General features: G+C 36.4%; 2 protein-coding genes across 13 annotated transcripts in view; one reads left to right on the top strand and one right to left on the bottom strand.

Annotated features, from left to right (window-relative positions):
- LOC106071594 (kinesin-like protein KIF13B) overlaps positions 1-17,624 on the top strand; it is a 325,865-nt gene that overhangs the window by 172,037 nt on the left and 136,204 nt on the right. The gene's annotated exons all lie outside the window — the stretch shown is intronic.
- Positions 6,281-10,876, bottom strand: LOC129923581 (uncharacterized). Its single transcript, XM_056015153.1, has 2 exons — positions 8,512-10,876; positions 6,281-7,376 (listed from the first exon to the last, which is right to left on the bottom strand). Exons 1-2 carry the CDS (start codon positions 10,661-10,663, stop codon positions 7,126-7,128), a joined length of 2,403 nt encoding a protein of 800 aa, XP_055871128.1. The 5' UTR covers positions 10,664-10,876; the 3' UTR covers positions 6,281-7,125.

Genomic DNA, 17,624 nt, shown 5'->3' with positions numbered 1-17,624 from the left:
TTGGTCTCGTTGTTACGGTGGTAGTACTTTTTATTCTCGTTATTTTATTATTTTGCGATGTCGCTGTTGATATTAAGGTGCTTTTATGTGTAGATGGAGTTGCTATTGTTGATGTGCTCATTGATTTCGATGAAAGGCTTGATATTGATGGGGTCGTAATAGTCGTTTTTGGCGAGATTGTTGTAGAGCTTGATACAGATGTTGTTGCACTTGTTGTATTTGTTGTTGTTATTGTAGTTGGTTTGTGTGACTTTGAAAAGTGTTTATTAGTCACTTTGGTTGTTTTAGGTGTAGTAGATTTGTCTTTTATTGTCGTAAATGTATTTTTTGTTCTCGTTAATTTGTTATTCTTTGGTGTTGTTGTTCTCGTTGTCTTTGCTGTTGTAGTCATGCAGTCTTTTTCTAACTGCTGGACAGCAGCAGACACAAGCTGACCAGCATATTTAGTACTGGCTGCACATGTTGGTGAGACAATGTTTGTCTTTGAAGTTATTCTTGCAAACCAGAGCATAGCACAGTCACATTGCCAGTTTGTATTGTTCAGGTTTACTGTTGTGAATGTAGAAACCAACCAGTTCTCTGTTGACCTTGGTAAGGACATTAGGTTGGTGTTGCTAAGGTCAACAAGTTTCTGTGCCAGTTGCAGTTGTGTTAGTGCGCCGTCATCAATACTTGTGATTGGATTGCCGCTGAGGTCAATGGTCTCCACAATGTTGACATTATCAAACAAGTCTTTAGAAATATGAGTTATTTGATTGTCACTTAGATCTAAAGTTCCAAAAGTAAAGTCTTTGAGATCCGAGTTAGAAATACTTGCTATTTGATTGTGAGCAAGTGAAAGTTTAATTAAAAATTGAGAAGAACGTTGAATGGCAGTGACTGGAACTGATGTCAGATGATTATAAGATAAGTCCAGGTCATCTAAAGCCGTACCAACAAAACTGTCATTATTGATGGACGATATAGAATTGTTGGAGAGGTCAATATGTTTTAATCTTGTGAGACCATGGAACCATCCAGGGTCTATGCTTTTGATTTGGGCATCTTGTAGCTTTATAGTTTCAATATTTTGTAATTGTTGGAAGGTGTCCGTGTCAATGGAAGAGATAGGATTATGTGACAGTACAAGGTTTTGTAAACTGTCTAGTCCTGAGAACTTTTCACTGGATAAACTATTGATCCGATTGTGTTCTAAGTTTAAACTTTTTAAGTATATCAGCGATGACAAAGATCTATCTTGCATTATTCCTATAAAATTGTAACTCAAGTCCAAATCTTCTAATGTTGTTAGATTTATAAATTGTTTATCAATTGTCCTGAATATGTTGTGTGCCAGTGAAAGAGACTTGAGATTCTTTAAATGTTCAAATGGCGGATCTGTATTATCTAAACTAATGACATTAGAATGTGTAATGCTTACATTTTGAAGGTTTGTGTAAGGAATAAAATCATCCGTTTTTAACAGCCACGTTGGCGTGACATTACATGCTCCTCGTCCAGTTTGGACATACGTCGTAATGTCTGTTGGTAATTGAACTTTAGACGGACAGACTGAGGCACAGACTGCGATATCTCCAGGTACACATTGGCTGCAACCTGGTGGACACTGGCCAGCAACATGTGACACTATTGTGATCCAAACAATTAAAATAATGTATTGTGAATAGAAGTTTTGTATCCTGGACTCCATGTTGTTTTTTCTACTTAGTGTTCATTCAAGAACTCTTATAGTCCTTGAGTGAAACAATTGATATATATATATATATATATATATATATAGTTATCACCACCTTTACTTTTGTAAAAGGTTGAATTGATTTATCCCGAGTTTAATAAAGTCGTATGCACTCTGGTAACAGAAATTAAAATCTACACCAAGGCAAAACAAAACAATAACACGTTTCTTTATAGATTTATCCAAATGGAGAAAATTGTGAAAGTCCTAAATGAATGCTTGTTTTTGGTCATTTTGTTTTTCTATGGATTGGGGTTATTTTAAATACTTTGAGCCAGTTCTCACTATTTTTATCTCTACCGATTGGTAACACGCCTTAGTTTTTTTTTCTTCTTTTTTTTTATGATTGAAGAGCTTTCAAACTATATTTTGCCCTCTTTTATAAGTTATTCGTAAACTTGTATCACTTATCAGAGAAACTCCCATCATTTGCCCCAGTGGTTACTAGATACTGTGGAGTTTGGCTCTCGTTATTCATAGCCTGTACTTTGGTTTTGTTTGTGTCTAGTAATGGTCTTGATGAACCAACATCTTTCATTACTTATACGTCTTGATACATTTTTCATAGGCTTTTATGATATGATCCTTACTACTTTTTCGTTTGAGACCCTTTTGTTGATTTTTATCTTTGTGACTGCACGTATCGTCCGCACCTATTTTCAATGTTTCAAGCCAAAAAAACAAAAACTGAGCTGGGCGTAGATTTAGTCATGATGTCATAATGAGGTCATAAGTAGTAACATTAATAACTCTTAAGTAATAATGATATAATAATAAATACATTATATTTATTGTAATATTGATATTTTTGAAAGAAGGTGTTTAAATTGAATTCTTCTTCAAGGCCAACTCGAGTACTATGAGTTGAAGATTGACAGTTTGGTTTTTAGTTGGTCTTGTGAGGGGGCTGGGTTTTTTGTCCCGCACATCTAGTTGTTTGTTAGGGGTTTAGAATTTATTGTTACGACTTTCTCTCTACCAGGCCTTGTGTAAACACTGCCCAACACAGCACATCTAACACAAGAACTTGCCAACAAGAGTTTCAAATAACAATGTGGCGGTTTAATCACAAATACAGCACCAGCCAGTACTACACAATGGACCTCATTCACCAATCGTAAACAAACAACATTTAGCCACGTGGTGCTTTATCTCCTCTATATAATTTACGATCTCATGTTTAATTCATGATGGTTGTCACGTGACAGTTTTTTTCATTGTTTTATCAATAAGATCACGTGACTAAATGTTGTTTGTTTACGATTGGTGAATGAGGTCCATTGGCCAGACACTAACTTCAAGTGCTTAACGTAGCCGAACTTCGTCTAAACACACAAGTCTCTCTCTGTCTACTCCTGGACTCATACATCTACACTTTCAAGGACTCACATCGTATCGCAGCGTCTTTACTGCCTTGCTGCACTGGACTGCACTGTTTCTCGTCCATGAAGGCTTTCGATCACAAGACCATAACACGGGTCATATTTTCGTGCTCTAGCAATACTGTCTCTTGTCCATCGACAGCCGTTGACCTGTGCGATTGGCCTGAGTCACGTGTGACCGTAGGCCGCACACATATTAGCCCTATCAGTCCGCCATTGACGTTACAACAATATTATGAACAGTAAGATGTTTAGTACTGAAGGAGAGACTCGATGTCAAATATAGCATATTAATTATTATATTTTTTTTTATTCTATGATTGCACTCTTGTTAAAATTTCCATTACGTCTCAAGATCTATATGCCCATGAAGAATCGGAGCTCACTATTCATAGTCCATAACAATACATGAATGAATTAAAAAAAACACAACAGTTAATCAATGAATGGTTCACTACCCATGTATATTTTATGTCTCTACTTTCATCGTATCTTTATAGATTTGGTTATTTCTTATATAGAATAGAAATACTTACATCATAATTTATTTTCACTTGTAAACTTTGATCGACCTATCGGAAAAATAAAACACGTACGTTGTCAGAATGTTCTAAATTTAGACTTTTAAACCGTTTCACTTTTGAAATGTATGTATGTTGTTGTTTCCCTTCACTATTATTTGGTACAGTTTACTTCTGCCCAATGCGACCCCGATATTACACATGGTCTGTAACTAACTAGATCATCACACGTAGTATCCTAAATGTTTGTCTGTAATGAAATCTGTTTTTCACTCTTCTAAATGTTTCTATGGAAAGAGTTCTTGATATCTCTATCCTTAATGTTTCTATGTTAACAGATATGTATGTCACTAACCTTAATGAGACAATGTAAAGAGATATGTATGTTACTAACCTTAATGAGACAATGTAAAGAGATATGTATGTTACTAACCTTGGTGAGTGTATGTAAAGGGATCTCTGTTTCACTAAACCAAATATGTTTTTATGTAAAAATATCAGTATTTCACTAAACCAAATGTTTTTATGTAAAAATATCAGTATTTCACTAAACCAAATGTTTTTATGTAAAATATCAGTATTTCACTAAACCAAATGTTTTTATGTAAAAATATCAGTATTTCACTAAACTAACTGTTTTTATGTAAAAATATCAATATTTCACTAAACCAAATGTTTTTATGTAAAAATATCAGTATTTCACTAAACAAAATGTTTTATGTAAAAGATTTGAATTTCACCGTCTTTTCGCTATTCGTTACTATTCATCTTTTATCTTTTTTTTTTTAATTTCTACAAGCTCTGTAGCCAGTTTGCTGTTTCTGTAGCAATTGAGGTTTTACATGGTGGGGTCGCTAGCCCCACGCCGAACCCTCCTCGTTTCACACCTGGGGTTGGGACCGGCAGATGGCGTTTTCCAAAGGTTGCGGCCTATTTGGACAGCCAAGGTAATGGACTTCACGCAAAAATACACCTATTGAATACGATCGTCATCCCCACAGCAACGTATGCATGCGAGACGGAAGATATCTGTCAAAATTGGGAAAAGACTTAATATGGCTCAACAAAAATGGCACAGTCGCATTTCTAGGAGTCAGTTACAGAGATTGTGTCTCAAACAAGGAAATCCTATGCCGAACTGGGAGTTGATCACCTATTGAGGTTGTGACAGTGTCGCATGAGCAAGGGCGGACTCGGTGTCAAAATCGGCCCAGGCATTTCTATACAAGTCCGGCCTATAAATTGTTTGTCATATGATGGGCCTCCAATTATAGGCCTACTTGTCCTGAAAATAATTATGTTAAGTTTAATAATGTATCAATAACTGTAAGCATGCTCTATATCTTTCTAAGAAATATAGCCCTTATGTTGCTTTTTCATCGCTGACTGTGTAGACCCTTAAAGGATGAAGCCTACAGTAGTACTGTCTACGGATTACATTATTTCGGAAAATGTGTTAAATTAAATTAGTATTAGGACCTACAATGTTGAGTCTGTAAACGATTTTTTTAAAAACACGACGCTCAGAGGGCCACTTTGTTAAGAGAACATTATAAAACCTTTAACAATTCAATACGTGACAAAGTGGCATTCATGAGACCCTTTAGGTGACCCTACCGGCTCATTTGGGTACCGGCCCACCGGGCATTTGCCCGAATGCCCATATAGCCAGTCCGCCCCTGCGCATGAAGTTTGCGGAACATGTTCTCCGACAAAATGAATTACGCATACCAAGAGTTACGATGACATGGAGGCCATTAAACAGGGGGGCGTCCTCGTATAACTTGGCGCCACACTTTCATGGAGGACCCCAGAGATGTGGACACCAGGTGGGAGGAGGCTTTAGACATTGCCAGTGGCAGATCCATGTGGAGACAACCTGCCGCCCGATGCGCCGAACGTTGCATGAGAATCTAAGTCTAAGTAAGTAAGTAAGCTCTGAAGCCCATTACCTTACTCACAGTTTACTTTTTCAATATTATAAAATGGTACTCTTAGGCTTGCAATGATGGAGTCGCTTGTTTTAATCAGTTCCTCACAGTTTTTCATTTAGATCTCAACAGAAGATAAATTGTCAAAAAGAACTGTATGGAATTTAGCTCTGGTGATATGGAGGTAGAGTAATCCTTGAAGGATTACGGGCACGACATGGCCTAAATTGTGCCGATGTGCTAAAAACTCAAACACAAACTCAAAAAGAACGCCATTCTCTTTACAAGCACAAAAATTTCTTTAGTCGTAACTAATTAATAACATTGAGGGCTTACTGAGAAGCCAGAAACCTAAGTACACTTGCATTTTCTCTCTCTCTGTTTAGTTCATTAGTTATTTATTAAAACTGTGTTGACATTTGAAGACTATTAAAAAATTGGCCTCACTCAATAATGAATTATAAGACAACAATAGAATTATTTAGGATTAGTCAGATATAAATACAAACCAAAAATTTTATTTATTTTTGTTATGTGCAAATTTTAAAGCATCTCATCTGAACTGAATCATATTAAGTACTATGCCCTGTTGTGAAGTTAGATTAGGCTTCGAGTAAATGTTTGTTGACATTGCTTACGTTTTGTTTTTAAAATAAGTTATAGTAATAACAAATAGTTTGTTTATACATATATTAAGAAACATGTCTGAAATTATTGAAACATTCTCTTTTATTATTAAGCATTACATGCAATTCACATTTAGTATATAAGACATGAATATTATGCTGTAGTGCAGTGAATAGAAAGCAGCAACAACATAATGATTTAGAGGTAAAGCTGTACAACTCTAAGCTTTTTAAATATATAAATAGAGGTTTCGCTAATGTATTTTAAATTTTGCAGACTCGTGCAATGCATAGATAACACATGATAGGAAGATTATTACAAATCACCTTGTTTGCAAGCTTTTCGAAAGCTAGACATCTAGACACTGGTTGTACAGTTTCTATGTTTTACAAATGAAAAAATGACAACTTAGTATCAGCATTTATCTGAACATTTGTACATGCAGATAATTTTATATATTTATATTTCTGGAACATAATTCAAACGTATAGACATTCTTTCAAACTAAAATGTACAGCAAAGTTTTTCTTAAAATTGCTACCTGCAGGCATATTCATATTGGCTAAATCATGATTAGCGTAATAAATTTCTTCGCCAAAGTTGTCTCTCTCTCTGCCTATATGTTGTCAGCCTCTTTTTAACATAATAATGTGTTCAGTTTGGATCTGTGAAATGAAGGTTGAATATGGGGATGCATCATTATTTTGTTGTAAAGTCTGAATCGCTTGTCTGTGTGTGAGTGTGTGTTATTAGCTGTGGTCGATGTTAGTATGGTTTGGTACACACATTTGATTACAATACATAAGGTCTTAAGGTAATGAATTTTTGACAAATTATTTGGAGAAAAAAAACAACAACTAATTTTCAGTTTGGGATATAGTTTATCAGCCCAGACATTTTGGTTTTGGACACCAGCGGGTGTTCAGATCTTAAGCTGCAGTACAAGCGTCATTGGCTTTCGTTGTCGCTGGTGTTGGCGCTACTACTACAACGGTTGTGGTCGTAGCAACTGGAGTGTTCGTGGTGACAATGGTCGCAGTGGGCGTTGTTACCGTAATTACTGTTGTGGAACCAACGGTAGTCGTTGTCGTCGTTGCTGTAGGGTCTGTAGTCGAGGCTGTGCTCGCCGTGGTACTTTGATCGCACTTTGTGCTTTTGATGTTCTCGCTTGAAGTTGGTGCTGTAATGAAACATGATCAAGTCTTATGTTATCACGCATTAGTTGGTTGAAACTGTTAAGCTTAACTTAATAAAAAAAACAACATGCCGATCAAGTAGTGTGTCTTAACATGTCTTAGAGACTTAAGGTTCGTTAACCACTTTGACACGTAACTATAGATCAGGACATTGTTTTTACCATGTGTACCGACTAGTAAACAATTCTATTCTCAATGTGTTTACATAAATAAGTCGAAATGCGTTATAAACACATGATACATTGTGTGATGCACAGCCCAACTTAAACAAGATTTGCAGACACAATGATATTATAATAAGAATGTTACCTTTAAATATTCTAAGTTGTGTTTAGCACTGACCTACTATCGTTCACATTTAACTGACACATTTATTTTGATTCACGGTGCTCCCGCTGTGGGGAAGAAGAGGAAACCGTGCCTCATATTCTGTTTGACTGCCCCAGACTTGCTGATCTCCGTCTCGACAGGTCTGGGAAACCCAAAATTCTCGACCTGTATGGCGACATTTATGCACTACGCAAGACTGCAGGGTTTCTGTCCAGGGCTTTTACAAGAGAGGATTTGAGCCTCTCAAGCCCTCACTCTAATAGAGTTTGATGGTGATGATGATGACACATTTATAAATACTGTTGTATTGTAAGAAAAATGTCCTTATAGATAATAATTATAATTATTATTATTATTATTATTCTCTCTCTCTCTCTCTTCTACTTATTGAAAGGTATCATCGAGATGGTAAACTTAAATTCTTAAAATCTGTAATAATTCTAGAGATCTTAGAAATCTAAAAATCTTATCAGAAAATTAACCTTTATTGTTGTTGAAGTTAATAGTGAAATTAAAGTAAAAAAAAAAATATCCCTTTTCAGACCTTTCGATCTATGTTAAATCTATGATGTTAAGGTCATCTGTTTCCACCCAGCTCTAATGGGTACCTGACTTTAGCTGAGGAATGTTACGACGGTTTGGTCACATGACACTCTGCTCGTTGACCGTTGGCCATAGAAACAGATGACAGAATAGTGAATTTAATAACTCGAAACTATGAGTATGTTATATATTTTTTTATCAGGTTCTAAGAACATAATGTTCTAGTTTGAAAGACTAGATACTTACGTAATGTTGAGGTAGATATTTTCTCACAGTCTACTCTAGGCTGAGTAACTCCATGAGGATCTAATGGAGTGAATGTTGTTGGTGTGTGAGTTGTAGTTGTTGGTGTGTGAGTTGGTGCTGTTGTACTTGGTGATGTTGATGCAGAGCTGGAAACTGATGTAGTCGGTGTTGTTGTACTTGGTGATGTTGATGTAGAGCTGGAAACTGATGTAGTAGGTGTTGTTGTGCTTGATGTTGATGTAGAGCTTGAAACTGATGTAGTCGGTGTTGTTGTACTTGGTGATGTTGATGTAGAGCTTGAAACTGATGTAGTCGGTGTTGTTGTACTTGATGTTGATATAGAGCTTGAAACTGATGTAGTCGGTGTTGTTGTACTTGATGTTGATGTAGAGCTGGAAACTGATGTAGTCGGTGTTGTTGTACTTGGTGATGTTACTGTAGAGCTAGAAACTGATGTAGTCGGTGTTGTTGTACTTGGTAATGTTGCTGTAGTACTTGATGCCGGTAAGGCTTTATTTGTGGGATTTGAGGTTTTTGAGGTTGAGCTTGGTGTAGGTGATGTTACTGTCGTCTTTTGTGTTGTTGATGTCATCGTTCTGAACTCTTTTGTTTTCAATGATGCCGTTGATTTTCCAGTTGTTGTTCTTTTCATTTTTGTGAAGGCTGTTGTACTTACTGGCGTGATTGTCTGTGTCGTGTCTGTGGTTAGTGTAGTTGGTTTTTGTGACTTTGAAAAGTGTTTATTAGTCACTTTGGTTGTTTTAGGTGTAGTAGATTTGTCTTTTATTGTCGTAGATGTATTTTTTGTTCTCGTTAATTTGTTATTCTTTGGTGTTGTTGTTCTCTTTGTCTTTGCTGTTGTAGTCATGCAGTCTTTCTCTAACTGCTGGACAGCAATAGACACAAGCTGACCAGCATATTTAGTACTGGCTGCACATGTTGGTGAGACAATGTTTGTCTTTGAAGTTATTCTTGCAAACCAGAGCATAGCACAGTCACATTGCCAGTTTGTATTGTTCAGGTTTACTGTTGTGAATGTAGAAGCCAACCAGTTCTCTGTTGACCTTGGTAAGGACATTAGGTTGGTGTTGCTAAGGTCAACAAGTTTCTGTGCCAGTTGCAGTTGTGTTAGTGCGCCGTCATCAATACTTGTTATTGGATTGCCGCTGAGATCAATGGTCTCCACAATGTTGACATTATCAAACAAGTCTTTAGAAATATGAGTTATTTGGTTGTCACTTAGATCTAAAGTTCCAAAAGTAAAGTCTTTGAGATCCGAGTTAGAAATACTTGCTATTTGATTGTGAGCAAGTGATAGTTTAATTAAAAATTGAGAAGAACGTTGAATGGCAGTGACTGGAACTGATGTCAGATGATTATAAGATAAGTCCAGGTCATCTAAAGCCGTACCAACAAAACTGTCATCATTGATGGACGATATAGAATTGTTGGAAAGGTCAATATGTTTTAATCTTGTGAGACCATGGAACCATCCAGGGTCTATGCTTTTGATTTGGGCATCTTGTAGCTTTATAGTTTCAATATTTTGTAATTGTTGGAAGGTGTCCGTGTCAATGGAAGAGATAGGATTATGTGACAGTACAAGGTTTTGTAAACTGTCTAGTCCTGAGAACTTTTCACTGGATAAACTATTAATCCGATTGTGTTCTAAGTTTAAACTTTTTAAGTATATCAGCGATGACAAAGATCTATCTTGCATTATTCCTATAAAATTGTAACTCAAGTCCAAATCTTCTAATGTTGTTAGATTTATAAATTGTTTATCAATTGTCCTGAATATGTTGTGTGCCAGTGAAAGAGACTTGAGATTCTTTAAATGTTCAAATGGTGGATCTGTATTATCGAAACTAAGGACATTAGAATGTGTAATGCTTACATTTTGAAGGTTTGTGTAAGGAATAAAATCATCCGTTTTTAACAGCCACGTTGGCGTGACATTACAGGCTCCTCGTCCTGTTTGGACATACGTCGTAATGTCTGTTGGTAATTGAACTTTAGACGGACAGACTGAGGCACAGACTGCGATATCTCCAGGTACACATTGGCTACAGCCTGGTGGACACTGACCAACAACAGCGGGCAAGAAAATGTATAAAGTAAGGAAAATGCTCCAATACATTTTTAACGTCATTTTTCTCACCTGGCAACACAAGCCAATTTCCTTTTTACAATATTTTAATACACTTGTGATCCTGACCTGGATAAATCTTGAGTTAAACTTCAAAGCGAATTTTGAAATAATAAATATTTAAATGAATCTCCTTCAATCAAATTTTGTATGCTGCATAATTCAGTACCTGAAAAGACACCACAAGTGAAAATACCTTTTGAAGATTACGGAAATCTTTTATAGGTAATTCTTTATTGGTATGAGGAAGTTTTCAGTATGTTGAAGTAAACTCAAGATAAAATGATGATAAATAATTTCCGAGCTTGTTTATTTTCTATCAATTTTTTAAAATTAATTTCTGTGTTGGTGGGTGTGGTCCAGTTTTTATCCTGTATGTGACGGAGATTTGGTTTTAGTGACTCCCGTGAATTACTAGATTGTTCTGCACCTTTGTGCAAGTTTTTGTGTTTCATCAAGTTTTCTTTGTGTTGGATCTGCACAATCGATTTATTGTATCTCTTATTGATCAACACATTCATATTGATCACGTGATTGTCAAATTGATGTTTTTTTATGTTTACCATTTTTCTCTTTTTGTTAATTAAACTGACAATAAATACAGCATTGTTTTGGAAGTAACTGATAACTTTTCTCATGAGATGGAAAACAAAGTAATGAATTCCGGCCTCTTTTCTTTACTGGCTGATACAGAAGATCTAATAATTGAAGTCTTACCTTTATTGAGTTTAGTCTTTAGTTTCAACTCTGAGAACTTGAACTAAAACAAGGGGCTAATTGTTTAAATGTAATTTCTGAATTGTTCACCGTTATCTAATTGTTCATTATTCGTACTAGTCATTTAACTGCGTGGATTCGAGTTGTTTAGTTTCGTTTTCTGCTCTACACAAGAACTGATACTCTTTTATGTCTTCTCTTTATGTTTTTGGTCTCAAAGTCTTTATGCTTGTTGTTGGTTTGAATTGTTTTCACAGCTATTCAAATGATCAGCACAGATACTGAATTTATTTGTAGGAATGTCATTTAATTTTGACGATCCTATATATATATTGTTAAGGCCTCCGCGCGGTGTTGATGCTTGGCAATCTGTCTAGTGTAGATCTGACTGGAAGTAACGCTGAACACAACTAATTCAGTAACACCGGCGAAAGGCCGAAACAATCAAATATGTAGTCGACGCTGATGTTGTTCTATAACGATATTTAATAATCAAGAAGGGAATCGTCTGCTGTCAGCTATGTCCGTATATCTGTATCTATTCTATTGTACTGAAGTCTTCTATTCTACACGAAGCGTCTTCCTTTTAGCGTCGCTTAGAGCGTTCTTATTTTTAAAAGATCTGTCACGTCACTTGTCGCTAATTAAAACTTCCCCCTTATTCCCGAAACAAATAACTAAATCCTAATCATGTCATAACAACTCCTCCGCCTCCCGCAAAAAAAAATTGCCTGTCAATTTTTTTAATCTTCTGTCTTAGTCTTACAATGTGCAAGGGCCAAAATGTAGGGAAACATAAAAGACAACACAACTTGAGTCTTGATTGCGATTTCAACTTCTCTTTCTGTGTCCACAATCAAGTTCCTCTGAACACATATTTCCCTCAAGTGTCACTAACTGATACTGTCCAATGTGATGTGCCATAGGTGACCGCAGACATAGTTCGTTTGCGCTGCCACTATAGGTGTGTCTATCTATACTTCATCACATCACGTTCTAGAAGTTACACCGCTTTCCCTCACACGTCAGGACAGACAATTTACCTAATATGACAAATTGACATTTATCAATACTCGTTCTCCCACTATACACCTAACGTTCTTTCGGGCAGTTACAAGTGTATTTTATTTCCTCTCTCCACTTACTTGTCCCCACACGACCTAACTCTTTACTGATGTATGATCATGATCAAATACAAAGAATAAATTATAAAACTTACTTTTCCTTGATGTAACTACATCGTCGCCTTATAAATGCCCTTTTTATTCATACAAACATACATACAATTCATACATACTACCCGCAATTAAACAACCAACATGAGCTAATCTAATAATAACACAATAGCATATATATTATAAATATATTGTAATAACTTAAGTGAGGCAACTCAACGAGGACATTGACGTTTATTTACACTGAGTCATGACAAACACAAAGGGGCATCTGCCTTGAGCACAGCATCTCCATATTGGCTCTAGACTTCGGCGGAAATCGTTAGTCCTAATGTCAACATCCGACTTGTTTAGTCACAGATAGTGCGCACCTTCTTTCTGCACTATCTTGGATGGCGGTGCGCATGGCAAAGTCATAACATTGCCCCCGTCTTAGCACTTTTCGTCCCGAAAAGAAACAGTGCAGCTGAGGTTTGACAGTTCAGGTGGAGGTCGATCAGTGGGTTCCACAGGCGGCAGGGAGCGTGTTCCCCACGAAACCATCCGCATTGTTTTCCTCCAGTGCCGCTTTCTCTTTCTCCAGTTGACCAGGCTGTTGTTGCGATAATGACGTGGCCGTTTGCCACACAAAGAGATAGGGTCGAGCACTGTTTTCTTCAGCACAGCCGTTGATCGGACACGCTGTCTCAGCAGACCTTCCCGACAGACGCCTCTCAAGGGAGCTGCAGGTTCGCTTGCAGCCACGTTGCAAGCAAAGTCCAATGCACCGCAGTCATCCTCAGACAACACTCTTACGTCCAGAAGACAACTACACCAAGCTGTACTAAACTTTCAACAAACATTCTTATTAGAAAAAGACATTAACCAACCAGTCGATGACCTCTGGAATTTCATTAAAAACCATCTTAAAAGCATTATAGAAAATCATATACCAACTAAATACACATCAAACAAAATAAATAAATGCTGGTTTAATAATAGACTAAAGAAGCTTTGTAAACAGAAGGAAAACCTCTATAGAAAATTTAAAGAAACTAATGCAGAAAGAGCTTACAAAAAGTATATAAAAATTAAACACTTAACCCAAAAAGTAAGCAGACAGCTGCAGAGTGAATACATAAACAATGTAATATCTAAAGATAACAACAAAAACCTATGGTCATACATTAAGTCTAAGAAAATGGAAACAACAGGCGTAGCGCCATTAAAAGATGAACATAACATAATACATAATGATAATGAAACTAAAGCAAACATTCTAAACAAATACTTTGCATCAGCATTCTCAGCCCCAGGAGACAAAGACATATTACTGAATTTGAACCAAGTAGACAACATAGAAGATATAGTAGTACAAGAAAATGGAATTCAAAAACTATTAGCCAACACCAAACCAAATAAAGCTTCTGGACCTGATGGTATTCTAGCTAGATTACTCAAAGAACTAAGTAATGAGCTAGCCCCAGTGTTCAAAATACTCTTTCAGGCTTCACTTAACCAGGGCAGAGTACCAAAGGACTGGAAAGAAGCTAATGTCACCCCCCTATTTAAAAAAGGAGAAAAATCTGACCCAGGGAACTACAGACCAGTATCACTTACCAGCATCACATGTAAAATCCTAGAACACATAATATGTAGCAACATCATAAACCACTTAGACAAACATAATGTCCTCACACCATACCAACATGGCTTTAGGAAATATAGATCATGTGAAACACAACTAATAGGACTAATTGATGATTTTTCAAAAGGTTTAGATAATAGTGAACAAATAGATGCTATCTTACTAGATTTTTCTAAGGCTTTTGACAAAGTTCACCACCATAGTTTGCTTAAAAAATTAAAATATTTCGGCATTAATGGTCCACTGCATCAGTGGATTAAAGACTTTCTGATAGGGAGAGAACAAACTGTAATAATAAATGGCTCTAAATCAACACCGATAACAGTAAACTCAGGTGTACCTCAAGGTACAGTCTTGGGTCCACTACTATTTTTAATTTACATAAATGATTTACCAAATTGCATTAGTTCAGGAACAAAAGTCAGATTATTTGCAGACGATTGCATAATATATAGAACAATAAAAACAACACAAGACACAGATATTTTACAAAGAGAATTAGATGAATTACAGAAATGGGAATCAAATTGGAGCATGTCTTTCCACCCAGAAAAATGTCAGTTGTTAAGAGTAACAAAAAAACTAAAACAAATTAATTCCACTTATCTTATTCATGGCAAACCAGTATCACAGACTAAAAACGCAAAATACCTAGGTGTTATAATAAATGAAAAACTATCATGGAATCCACATATTGATGAAACTACAAAAAAATCAAACAAAGCATTAGGATTTATTAAAAAAAATTTCTATAAATCAAATAAGAACATAAAACTAAAATGTTACTTAACCTTGGTTAGGCCAATAATAGAATATGCATCCTCCGTTTGGGACACCTCAACTCAAGAAAACATTAAGAAACTGTTAAGGCCTCCGCGCGGTGTTGATGCTTGGCAATCTGTCTAGTGTAGATCTGACTGGAAGTAACGCTGAACACAACTAATTCAGTAACACCGGCGAAAGGCCGAAACAATCAAATATGTAGTCGACGCTGATGTTGTTCTATAACGATATTTAATAATCAAGAAGGGAATCGTCTGCTGTCAGCTATGTCCGTATATCTGTATCTATTCTATTGTACTGAAGTCTTCTATTCTACACGAAGCGTCTTCCTTTTAGCGTCGCTTAGAGCGTTCTTATTTTTAAAAGATCTGTCACGTCACTTGTCGCTAATTAAAACTTCCCCCTTATTCCCGAAACAAATAACTAAATCCTAATCATGTCATAAATATATATATATATATATATATATATATATATATATATATATATATATATGAGATGTTAGGTTGTATCGAATATGTAATATTTAAATAATAATATGCTTTTAGCATTCTTAAAAATTAGGACAAATATTTTGCTGTAATTTACGATGTACAGAAACATTAATTCTATTTTTTTTTTAAATTCCCACCGTTAGCTTACACTATATAATGTTGTGGGTTCAGTGTTCATACTGGTAAATCGTAATCTCTTTAGTAGTCAATGACTAATACAATTTGAAACTTGAATTATTTTATTTGAACATAAGTTAGGAATTGATTATAAAACAAGAAAAACAGAAAAACATACTTTAAAAAACAACATACGACAGACAAACAGAGTAAGCTCATATAAGCTTTGTACAAATTAAGCTTGTCTTCCAGTCCAAAGATTAATGAAAAGTTCAGCTGCGACCTACATATTTTGCCAGCTTATAGTCTGCCGGTGGTCAATCCCAGTAGTACTTTAATAGTACTTTGATCTAAGAGATTGTCTTCGAAGTACCATATACTTAGCAAAGAGACTTGGTGTTTCAGTGACATGTTGACATTTGACACTTCGCCACTTGAAACGATGGAAGAATCTTTTAGTACTTCAGACGTCACCTTCACCTTCACAAGTCCATGAGTCTGTTGGACTGTTGGGACAGCACACTAGATCTATTCACCGTGTTTTTCCATTCCTTTGTCTTTTTGCCTTGGATCTCTTTCAATGACATTCCATTCTTTTATCTTGTCTTTCTAATGCTTACTCTGCCTGCCTTTTCTGCTTTCCCCTGAAGGAAGGCTTTTGCGAGCCCCTTAGGATCTTGGTCATTTGGCCATAGAGCTTTTGTTTGCTTTTTTTTTGCAGGTCATCGTGGGCTACAATCGCTGTACCATGGGCGTAGCTAGGAATTTTTTCGGGGAGGGGGTTGGGGGGAATTGTTTTTTCTCTCCCTCTCCCCTCACCCCGGCCAAAAAAAATTATATATATATATGTATGTATGTGTGGGTGTGTGTACATAATTAATTAATCGTTATTACATTCTGACCATTCATTCTTTCGGAAGACGTTTATTGTGCCCTAGAATAGGCTCATCCTACAGTTAGTGGAAATAATGTGCTATTCTTATTGACTTAAATCCTCCCGCGCCGTTCGGCGCATTGGGGGCAAGCTGTTTCTACAAAAATATGTCTGAGGACCTCCATGAATGTGTGGCGCCAAGTTGTACTAGGATGTCATTGCAACTCTTATTATGCGTAATTCATTTTGTCGGAGAACATGACTAGCAAACCTCACGCGACGCTCTGTCACAACCTTACCAAGGGGTCGACTCAAAGTTCAACATAGGATTTCCTTCATTGAGACCCGATCTCTATAACTGACTCCTAAAATCCGTCTCAGCCATTTTTGTTGAGCCACATATAGTGTTTTTCAATTTCGGCAGATGACTATTCACTGCACTTTATTAATGTAGCCCAGCCACTTGTAGAAATGTGTAACCTCTCTTGACTACGCTCTTGGACTTAGGTAACTGTAGTTTGCTTTTGATTTTATATCGAAAGGGAAGTTTTATCATCAAAATCATCTGTTGGGGGGTTTTAAACTAAAAAATATCTGTCTGTTGTTGTTTTTTTAATCCAAAACCCCATTTAGCTAAGCTCATAATATTGAAGAGGTATTGTTTAGCTTCAAACCCCACTGAAGGAGGGTTTAAACTCAAATCCCCTTTGGCTACACTGAAAACATTTTAATTGTGTAATTTTTCTTTTTTTTTATATTGAAGAAGCGGTTTTATCGTAAATTTCGGAGGCGTTTGAAAATCTAAATCTTCCTTAGCTGTTCTCTTGGAATTTGGGGATTGTCGTTTGCATTTTTTTTTTGTTTTGCTTTATAGAAGATTGGGATTTAGCTGCGAAATCCCCTGCTAAGGGATTTAAACCTCAAAACCCTCTTGGCTTTGTTGGGGCAAGTGATGGTTTAGTATTAAAATCTCACCTAAAATAAACAAAATCAAAGCAAAACATCATTCACTAAACTCCGATCATTTCGATGGGCCCCAACACCCACCCCGGTATCGCCCATGCGCTGTACAAATCCTGTCTTCCCCCTCCCGGCTACGCCCATGCGCTGTACTAATCCTGTTCCCCCCCCCCCGGCTACGCCCATGCGCTGTACTAATCCTGTCTCCCCCCCCCCC

Source organism: Biomphalaria glabrata, chromosome 17 (assembly GCF_947242115.1).
Source record: "Biomphalaria glabrata chromosome 17, xgBioGlab47.1, whole genome shotgun sequence".
Lineage (NCBI taxonomy): Eukaryota > Metazoa > Mollusca > Gastropoda > Planorbidae > Biomphalaria > Biomphalaria glabrata.
This window is presented reverse-complemented; position numbering and strand designations above follow the sequence as displayed.

Excerpts from the sequence above, each read along its gene's own strand:
- LOC129923581 (XM_056015153.1), bottom strand. The coding sequence starts at position 10,663 with ATGACGTTAAAAATGTATTGGAGCATTTTCCTTACTTTATACATTTTC. Across the intron at positions 7,377-8,511 it reads AATATCTACCTCAACATTAC|CACCAACTTCAAGCGAGAAC; the intron begins GTAAGTATCTAG and ends GTTTCATTACAG.